The following is a 10,867-nucleotide window of genomic DNA, read 5'->3' as shown; positions in this document are numbered from 1 at the left end:
CCATCACGATGAACTAGGGATAAAAAGTTTGATCAAATGTTTTTAAACTACCATTGTTCTAATGTTTTTAAACTACCATTGTACTAACGTTTTTAAACTACCATTGTTCAAACGTTTTAAATTACCATTGTTCTAACGTTTTTAAACTACTATTGTTCTAACGTTTTTAAATTACCATTGTTCTAACGTTTTTAAACTACCATTGTTCTAACGTTTTTAAATTACCATTGTTCTAACGTTTTTAAATTACCATTGTTTTAATGTTTTTAAACAACCATTGTTCTAATGTTTTTAAACTACCATTGTTCTAACGTTTTTAAACTATCATTGTTCTAACATTTTTAAACTACTATTGTTTTAACTTTTTTAAACTACCATTCTTCTGACGTTTTTCTTTGGAATTATAATTTAATTTTCCCTTAATTTTTTTAAACCAAGTACTTAAGCAATCCGTAATAATCCAAGGAATATTGCTGGCGTTGATCTGATTGATTTTGTATCGATCCCGAAGATAAGAGCTCTTTCAGTGCGTAATGGTTGATAATGTATATGTAAGGTAGAAAAAATTTCGAATGGAATAAAACTACAGTATAAATAGTTCTAAGAAAGTCCTTTTGGACCAAAAAATGGGCGATGCTCTGAAAGAAAGTCCATATCTAAAGATGTTCGAGAACCAACTTCCGTAAAAATGTAAATCATTTTGAAGATGATTAGTTATTGTTAGCTTATGCAAAACAATTATTCGTAAATACATGAATACTTAAAAAAAAGCTTTGTTTTATATTATGTATTGAATTGTGAATTATATCTATATATTATTATGTTTATCCTAATTATAATTGACCCCAGGGGCTTAGCGGGCTCACACTGCTAAAAATAAGGTTTCGATACTCGTGGTGGACACAGCACAAATAGTCTATGGCGTAGGTTTGTGCTTAAGAACAAACAAACAAACGTATTTTTAACCCTACGTTATTCTTATGGGGAATCCAAATTATTTTATCGATATTCCTACACTATTTTATTGGATAATTATTTATTATTGTTATAGATATTACTATGTTATTCACACGGATAACCCCATGTTATTCTTGTGGGGAGTCCAAATTATTCCTACACTATTTTATTGAATAACTTGCTAGAGTAATCGTCTTCTGGTCGGAACTTATGTAAATTCGTCATTAAGCAAAGGTTATCTTCGGACATGAAAAGTTGTTTCCCATATAATTAATTGTAAAAATACGGAAAAACATATGGACTTGCAACTCTAAAATACGGGATTCGGTTCCTTCCCTGTGGTGGACAGAATGCAGTTAGCCTATAGTGTTCGCGTTCTTATAAAATAACAGTTGTACACGTTCATTAATCACGTGAAGCAAATAATAATAATAAAAGTTCTAACACGTCTTACTGTTTCATCGTCATCTAATGCATATAATAAGACTTTTACTTGTATATTTAAGTATGGTAATATAATAACAACAATGACTTATAAACATAATGAAGAGGCTTTATTTTGAAGGACATCCTATATGTTTCAACAAAACATTCGTCTGTCGTATTCAGATATCGGGTTTATATACCAAATCCTAAAGTACAAACGACGCAAGAGTTTAATGTTAAAGAAAGTTGTCACCTGAGATTTTAGCTAAAGACAAGGTCAGAGGTCAAGGCTGGTCAAGTGTGTGAGCGAAAGTTGGGTGAATAAATCGCTGTTTCACAACTTACTATTATGACAGACGTTTAAAGTACAATTTTCATACAAATTTTTACGGAAATTACATATACATTATTTCATAAATATACTGCATTACGTGTACATTATTTCATAAATATATTGTATTACGTGTACATTATTTCATAGTTATACTGTATTACGTGTACATTATTTCATAGTTATACTGTACCACGTGTACATTATTTCATAGTTATACTGTATTACGTGTACATTATTTCATAGTTATACTGTATCACGTGTACATTATTTCATAGTTATACTGTATTACATATACATTATATCATAATTATACTGTTTTACATATACATTATATCATAGTTCTACTGTATCACATGTACATTATTTCATAGTTATACTGTATTACATATACATTATTTCATCGTTATACTGTATTACATATACATTATATCATAGGTATACTGTACTATATATACATTATTTCATAGTTATACTGTATTACATATACATTATATTCATAGTTATACTGTACTACATATACATTATTTCATAGTTATACTGTATTACATATACAATATTTCATAGTTATACTGTATTACGTGTACATTATATCATAGTTATACTGTATTACTTGTACATTATTTCATAGTTATACTGTATTAAATATACATTATATCATAGTTATACTGTATCACATATACATTATTTCTCCTTAAGAAGCTAAAATCAAAGTAATAAGCATTTATGAAACTATTCAGTGATTTTATTTACAGAATATAATAGTTAAGGGAAGCCATTTTCGAAATATAAAAGTACGACGAGTCTCCAAGAGAGTATGTTACCGACTCTCACCTATAAACCTTTTTTCAAGGAAGGGCTTTAACAGATGTAATCAAGTTTACACTACTATATATCGATGTTTTACTTGCAAGCCGATTTTTCTAGGAAGGACTTTAACACATTTAATCAAGTTTACAGAATCTTAAGCGTATTTACGTAAGTTAGAATTTTTGGTTCAAATGCCTTGTTCTAAGAAAAAGCTTGCTTTTAGGTGAAACACCCGAAATAAAACTTTGCTCTGTTGCCAAGAAGTTTATGATTTTTATTTTTTGGAATTACATAAATAAATATTTTATTACAAACTATTTTTGTTTCATAAACAGAATTTTCATTCTTTTAAACTAATTATCCAAAGAATCGATTTAAACAGAAAGTAAAATTTGACTTGAGTTCTACATTTAAAAGTTACCTACCACTCTTAATAAGTGTCATTGTTCGAGATCCTTCCATAGCAGAAAATAATCCATCACACGTGGCGTCTCCTGATTGGGCAATTTGATAACCCGATTCATTTTTTAGCTTTTCGTACACCTGTAAATTATAAAACAAAAACTCTCAGTCTATTAATCCATAATGAAAAATAATAAATAATTAGTGAATTGATGACATCGAAACTTGGAGGAAATATGACATTAAAGTATAAAGAATGATACGAGAATAAAAAAACAACTTCTAACTTAATGTTGACTGACTTACAAGACATCGAAACTTGTCCTCCTCCATAATGGTATCTTTATGTTCCATTTTGGCAATTAAATATCGTGTCGAACCTTCCCTCCACGTTCCTGTACAAGTCATTTTTTCTTCTATAAATAAAAAAGGAAACCAACCACAACGGTCTAAGAGGAATATATTTCATGACATCTCCACATTCACAACTGACATTATCAAATGTTATAGTGGGTACGGGGAAAGGATTTCAGGGGGCGTATTTTCTCGGAAAATATTTACAGTTACAATGGAAACTTGAGCCAAGGTATGACAGAAACTAGAAAAAAAACACAAGGAAAATTAACTTTAAAATAAGCAAATTAATGACCAATAAATTATCTTTACCCCCTTTTTTTACATTATCTTTATGTGTAGCTACCATATTCATTTCGGAAAATTTATCTGTTTATATCATATCATTAATTTCGACCGAAAACGCAACTTAAGTTGGGGAAATCGTAAACATATCAAGATTCATGGGCAAGTGAAGCAGGTGGTAGCCTCACTGTATTGGAGATTAGGGTTGTGACCCCCCCCCCCCTCCTCTTATATTCTCACATATGTGTTTCAGTATTTGCACAGATGTGCATTTGTACATTTTATGACTTATTAAAATCAAATTGTGCTTATTTTCATAGCTGTGATTTTGTTAAGTGATTATAAACATTAGGTAAATGATACGACACTTTACTGCTTCACTAAATTCACATTATACCATTCATGGGAATTGTTATAAATTAGTTAAAATACCCTAAAATTGAAGACTACACTGTTTTCGAACTATGAGTAGGCCTACGTACGAACATTACGAACGTGTGACATTATCCAGAAATTTTAGTTGAAATGAATAAACATAGGAATAAAACCAAATGTTCTCTTGGATTAATTAACTAAATGAAAGAACACTTTGCTCGTTATGAATAAGGACCTGCAAGTATGTGAAGAATTTACCTCTACTTTCTGAGTTACGCACATTTGCGCATGCCTGGAATTTGAAAAAAAGGTGAGAATCATCAGTGCAAGAGTCAACAGTGGACACTGGATGGCTACATTCGCCGTGACCTCGGTTGTAGGTAAAGGTGAAAGAACCCTTAAAAGGACATGGTATCGGTGTGGTGTCCACTGAAAATTAAATGTTAACCTGTTAAACAGTCTCTCTTGTGTTAAGTGTAAACATCAAAACCTTTTAACCCCCGAATTACTAATGGTGTCTCCCATCGGCTTTTTAAACATGTCTTTCTAAACTATGTATGAAACAAATTGATTGTACATCCACGATATTGTTGGTTACAGGATCTCTAATAGCATACGATTCACATAATAAAAAAATTCCCCCGATAGCTCAGCGGTCAGTCTGTGGGCTTATAACATTAAACCCAGGTTTCGATACCCTATTTGGACAGAAAAAGATAGCCCATTGTGTAGCTCTGTATTTATCAAAAAGAAACAAATATAGAAAATACCAACATTATAAATTAATCTCACTCACTACTGCTGGAGTTACAAGAAAAACACGTATTTTCATGCAGTTATTTTGGTCAGTTTCTTTTAAATAGTGTTGGGATATAATACTTGGGCCTTCAACAGGATACAATACTTGGACCTTCAACAGGATACAATACTTGGACCTTCAACAGGATACAATACTTGGACCTTCAACAGGATATAATACATGAACCTTCAACAGGATATAATACTTGAACCTTCAACAGGATATAATACTTGGACCTTCAACAGGATATAATACTTGGATCTTCAACAGAATATAATAATTGAACCCTCAACAGGATATAATACTTGGATCTTCAACAGAGTATAATAATTGAACCCTCAACAGGATATAATACTTGGACCTTCAACAGGATATAATAATTGAACCTTCAACAGGATATAATAATTGAACCTTGAACAGGATATAATACTTGGACCTTCAACAGGATATAATACATGAACCTTGAACAGGATATAATACTTGAACCTTCAACAGGATATAATACTTGAACATTCAACAGGATATAATACTTGAACCTTCAACAGGATATAATACTTGGACCTTCAACAGGATATAATACTTGGACCTTCAACAGATATAATACTTGAACCTTCAACAGGATATAATACTTGGACCTTCAACAGGATATAATACTTGGACCTTCCCTGTAGTGAACGATATAAAAATAAGTTTGTGATTTGCAAGTTAAATGTTTATTTTCATCTTGTCAATAAATTATACAAATAGATGTGGGTATACGTACAAGAAAAATACTGATTATAAATGTCGTAGTAAAAATACAATGATAAACAGAACTTAGTCGTACACCTCTTACAAAACGATATATACAACTTGTAACTGGAATTAGTTTTAAAATATACATATATTAGCACTAATTACTTATCTATCAAGATACTTCTTTTGAATTACGCGGTTTAAGTGATAAATATATCTGATGATTACTGGTTAAACTGGACAAACGTTACGAATTTCGACACAAAAATTCTTATCAGAAACTGAAGCACTGGTCGATAAATGCCTGAAGGTAACTACTAGAACTCATAAGTGAAAAATAAGAAGTTTTAAATACACAAATAATTAATTACACATAAAAAATACGACTAGGAGATGGTACATGTTAGTTACGTTGTTCTACTAATATTGGAAGTAGATTTCTCAGCCAGAAAGGCATTTTTATTAGGCATTTTAAAGTTAAAAATAAGAGCTTCGTCAGGGTCTTTGAATAACGGGACTGACTGTAACTTTTATAACTCGCTCACCGTTTAAAGTGTGAAGCAAGTTCAAAGATGTCATCCTTCGAATCCCGGACCCTTCAAACGGTAGTTCGATTCGCTGACCATTAGTTCATTTCATAATTAAGAGATGGAGCTTAAAATGTTCAATAAAGAAAATAGAATTTATGCTCATAATAATATTCGAATATCTTGAGAAAATGTGAGGTAAATACGAAGCATACGAAAAATTACATTTTATTTATAGTTAGAAAACCAGCGACCAATGAACGTGTGTATGAACAGAACAAGTAGAAAGAATGTACTTACACCTGAACATGGAGTGCAGAAGAAAACAAGTAGAAAGGATGTACTTACACCTGAACATGGAGTGCAGAAGAAAACAAGTAGAAAGGATGTACTTACACCTGAACATGGAGTGCAGAAGAGAACAAGTAGAAAGGATGTACTTACACCTGAACATGGAGTGCAGAAGAGAACAAGTAGAAAGGATGTACTTACACCTGAAAATGGAGTGTAGGAGAGAACAAGTAGAAAGGATGTACTTACACCTGAACATGGAGTGCAGAAGAGCGTCGCCACTAATTTCTCGGCACTTTTCTTCCAAGTCTCTGGTAGAAGAACAGTACGCTAAAAGTAGGATAAAATACGAACGCATTTCACTGAGAGCTCATTTCAAGTGAATTTAACCAAATTTAAGGATTCGGAGAATATGAAAATAAACTAAAAGTTTTCCTTTAACTTAAAAAAATATAAATACTGATAAAAAAACAACTGTCATCCATTTAGTGCTCATGCATCTCGAGAACATCTATGGCATAGCACACAAAGTAATATATAGGTAAACCTTTTACAGCCAGTTCCATATTTGTTTCTAGGAGCCTTGTGTTCAAACTTGGTTTTATTACAAGCATTAGAAACGTTGCCTCAACCGCACGGAATCCAAGCTTCGTGTACTTACTTTCTTTGTATTGTAGCACATTTTCATGTCTTTCATGAATTACAACACATCGGAAACAGGAATCAGCCCTGAAAAAAAATTTTAAAAAAGCTAAATAAAGAAGATATCGGTTGTGTTAAAGCTTTAAAATGTACGGTCACGTTTCCATATCTTACCTCCAGTTAATTTTTATAACTATAAACAATGTTAGAAGCCACGTCGAATATATATATTCAGTCTTTAAATAAATAAATAAATGTTTTAAAACTTACTAAAAATATACATAGCAATGCCAGTTTCCATTAAGGCTTAGATGTTTTATTTTACCGTCATGTCGGTTTATATTAAATTGTTGTTGGCCGAAACATTCTAGAATGTTCCATTACACATGACATGAAAAGGATGATTGGTTTGTTTTAAAATTACTTCATATTTTTACTTGTTCATAAGTTAGACACAAAAAGACAAAATGAAAACAAACAGAAACCTTAAGTTAAATTACTTAAACTGTTGTACACCACCAAACAGGAAAAATCAATAAAAAAGGTGAAAACAATTCAAAATAAAAAATACTACTTAAGCCACATCAGTAGTCTTTATTAGCTCAGTTTTTAAAATGTTTAATATTTTAGATAAAAAGCAAACTAAAAACAGAAAAACTGACGCTCAATATATTGCATTTCTTTTAGTAAATAATGCATAAAAAGTATTTTGCAATCATAGACAATAACAAATATTTTTTTTTTATCCAACAAGATTTTATGCCTAGTGGACTTCCAATAAAATAAAAGTTCTGACACTTATAGGAACCGACAGCAACAAGAAAATTTGTCCCTTAACAAGAATGGTAGAAAACGTTTCAGTCTTAGAGCATGTTACTGGAATTGGTACTTTGAGAACATGGTCTGCATAATTCTGTGATTACAGATGAGAAATACAGTTATCATCAACTAGCTTTGTTGATTTTAGCAGGCAGCACTTTAACAAGTACATCATGAAGCGCCCTCTCAGAGAATCTAATCTAATGCTTATTAGACTATTTTATTTCACACGTGACATGAGTCTCAGGGGGGTAGAATTCATTTCCTTAATGGAATCAAACCTAAAAACAGTTTTTGTTTGTTTTTTAAGTGTAGGGAGACGTGATTTTTATCAGCTATGATACATGTTTAGACAGAAAAAAAAGTTTGAGTTAGAATTCGTATTCGTTTGTCAATGTCTACGATAGTGATTAATTACAAACAGATTCTAACTTTTTTTAATTTTAGATTTAGTAGGTTTACGACAAAATACAGAGCCACGCTAGTTAACCAAAGTGGTGGAACAGAAATGGAATCAGACAATTAACTTCCTAAATCATTTTACTATACGGACAACTAACCCTAACTGACAACGGATTAACCAATTACAATACGTGCAACTTAGGATTCTTGCAGATTATCGTTAGATTGAATCTAATTGAAAATCATCCATATTTAATTTACATGCAAATTAGATTATTGTGACGTAGGTTCCACCAAGGTAATAACACTCTAAAGTATTTTATAATGAAATTCTTAATCAACATTACACATCTGTTTGAGCTGACAACATTAGTGAAAGAAAAAAAATATTCTAAACAAGCTCTCAAAATCTTGAAGTGTCTTCATTACCAGAGTACTCTTGCGTATTTATATGCTTCTAAGTTATCATTAATCAAAGCGCTTACAGGTATCAAACTATATAGGTATTTTTCCATACCTATTATACGACTTAATTATACGCGCTAATTCCAGACGTATATAGTAAAAGTTGAAAACTCTAGTTGTATTTTTTCATACCTATTATCCGCCCTAATTATACGCGCTAATTCCAGACGTATATAGTAAAAGTTGAAAATTCTAGTTGTACTTTTTCATATCTATTATACGCCCTAATTCTGGACATATATAGTAAAAGTTGAAAACTCTTGTTGAATAATATAATATGATTGTTTATTAACTTCTTATAAATATAAATATTTCTATAAACGTAGATTTGATTACGTACTGGTTGATACAAAATAAATTTGGGCATAAACGTATAGGTTGGTAGGTAGTGAGAGAACCATACAGCCCACAGCTTTACCAGTTGTCAAAGGTGTATAAAAATGAATATGGCGCTGTACAGTGATTTGAAGCTGCATTTGTCTATCACGTGATGCCATTAGGAATTGCATTTAAAATAACGAATTTTTGTAGAACTCATTCTTTCTCTCATCGACCAGTAGGATTGTTACAACTTCCCAATCTTAACACTCGAGCAGAAAATCGCAATCAACGTTACGTGACGAAATTCACTGAAGGCAAGCTTGTTGGTACTGTCCTATCTCGTCTGGAGTCTGTTGTTGAAATGGATGGATGACATATTCAATATTTAACGCAACAAGCAATGCTGAAATTGGATTCTTAAGACGAAATAAAACTTGCAGCGCTACCTATGGTAGTTTTTCTCATTTAAAAGCTGTGTATTGAACGGTTCTCTCACTACCTATTATACCTTCAGCTGTACTCCAAACATGTTTTCCCTCCTCTGTGTACCAGCTGATAGCTAGTATTACTAACATACTAATAGTGTATTATTCTTGAAACATGTAGCCAAAGTTATATTAACGCAAGTATTTATTTAAAGGTTCAAGTTCTAAAGATAATAATAAAAGAAAACACTTTTCAATCACTTCTCCACATGACTGCTAAAGGTATAACATCTATCAATAGAAGTATGTTTTCAATTCGTAGACTACTGGACTTAACCCATTAAAAAACAACAAAAGGTGTATATAATGGTCTGATGATGACAAAACCTTGTCGAAACGTTGTACATTTGCTGTTATATTAAAGTTTTTTTTCATTACCCATTCAAGCCGTCTCCAGCCATTATTAGTCTCAAAGTGGGTTCTTCGTCATCGAAAAAGGTGTATATATATATATATAGATGTAGATGGAAAGTGAGAGACAGAGAACATATTGATAATATTAATAAAACCAGTCTTAACTTAATGATATGACCTCAAAAAAACTTCTATTTGAAATATATATATATATACAGATTTATGACATATATAACCGAAGTCCCCAATTTATTGATAATAAAAACTAATGCGCACATTTATATCCTAGGCTTCAAGTGATTACTAAATTTCTGAACTTTAAATACCGTTATCATACTCAGCCCATCCTTCAGTATATCATTAAAATAAACTAGTAGATACCCGTTGAAACAACTCAATGATAATTTTCCTAGAAATAGTGATGAATAAATTAAAAATGTCTTATCAACCCAGTCTCTTGGATCATAGCGTATATGTAGTGAAATTCCCTCACATAAAATAAACATTTTTGTTCTTAATATAATTTTTTCCCAGATTGACCGTTCAGCACATACGAAGACTGACGAATCGGTGTTGATATCGATATAGAATTTTGGGAATTGGAAAATAAAATGATTAATTTTCCTGTGATGAACCTTTGAAAATAAGTATTTTTGATATATAATATCTTTAACTGTTCGGGAGATACAGAGCGTGACAGACAGACAGACATCTGGCTATTACATATATATATATACATATATAATTCAGTCATTGCCGAACGAAGTTACTCGACTAAATATATTTGCTGAACAAAACTGTTTTAAGAGATTAATATAACAATGTCAAATTCAGTTATCTTTAATGGTTATCTTCACGATTTAGGTAGTATTATAAGGTGAAATAGATACGTTTTAAAGTGACAAATTTAAATGATAACGCCCTTCAGGCCAGATTCTTTCTTGGTTTTAATTGATCCTAATATTGTTGTTTAAACAAAATGGTTACCTGGCCCGGCATGGCCAGGTTGTTAGAGCGCTCGACCTGTAATCTACGAGTCGTGGGTTCGAATCCCCGTCTCACCAAACATGTTCGCCCTTTCAGCTGT

The 10,867-nt window shown here is 31.5% G+C and overlaps 1 protein-coding gene across 1 annotated transcript in view; it reads right to left on the bottom strand.

Moving 5' to 3' along the window:
* LOC106469320 overlaps positions 1-10,867 on the bottom strand; it is a gene marked incomplete at its 5' end in the record, with an annotated part of 37,271 nt that overhangs the window by 26,126 nt on the left and 278 nt on the right. The window contains 5 exons of the mRNA XM_022397810.1: positions 2,950-3,067; positions 3,233-3,342; positions 4,199-4,369; positions 6,542-6,622; positions 6,954-7,021. Of these exons, the coding sequence (XP_022253518.1) occupies positions 2,950-3,067; positions 3,233-3,342; positions 4,199-4,369; positions 6,542-6,622; positions 6,954-7,021 (548 nt within the window). The remainder of the gene's footprint in view (positions 1-2,949; positions 3,068-3,232; positions 3,343-4,198; positions 4,370-6,541; positions 6,623-6,953; positions 7,022-10,867) is intronic.

The sequence above is a fragment of the Limulus polyphemus genome, unplaced genomic scaffold (assembly GCF_000517525.1).
Source record: "Limulus polyphemus unplaced genomic scaffold, Limulus_polyphemus-2.1.2 Scaffold3424, whole genome shotgun sequence".
Lineage (NCBI taxonomy): Eukaryota > Metazoa > Arthropoda > Merostomata > Xiphosura > Limulidae > Limulus > Limulus polyphemus.
Note: the sequence above shows the minus strand (reverse complement) of the source record. Positions and strands in the feature narration are given on the sequence as shown.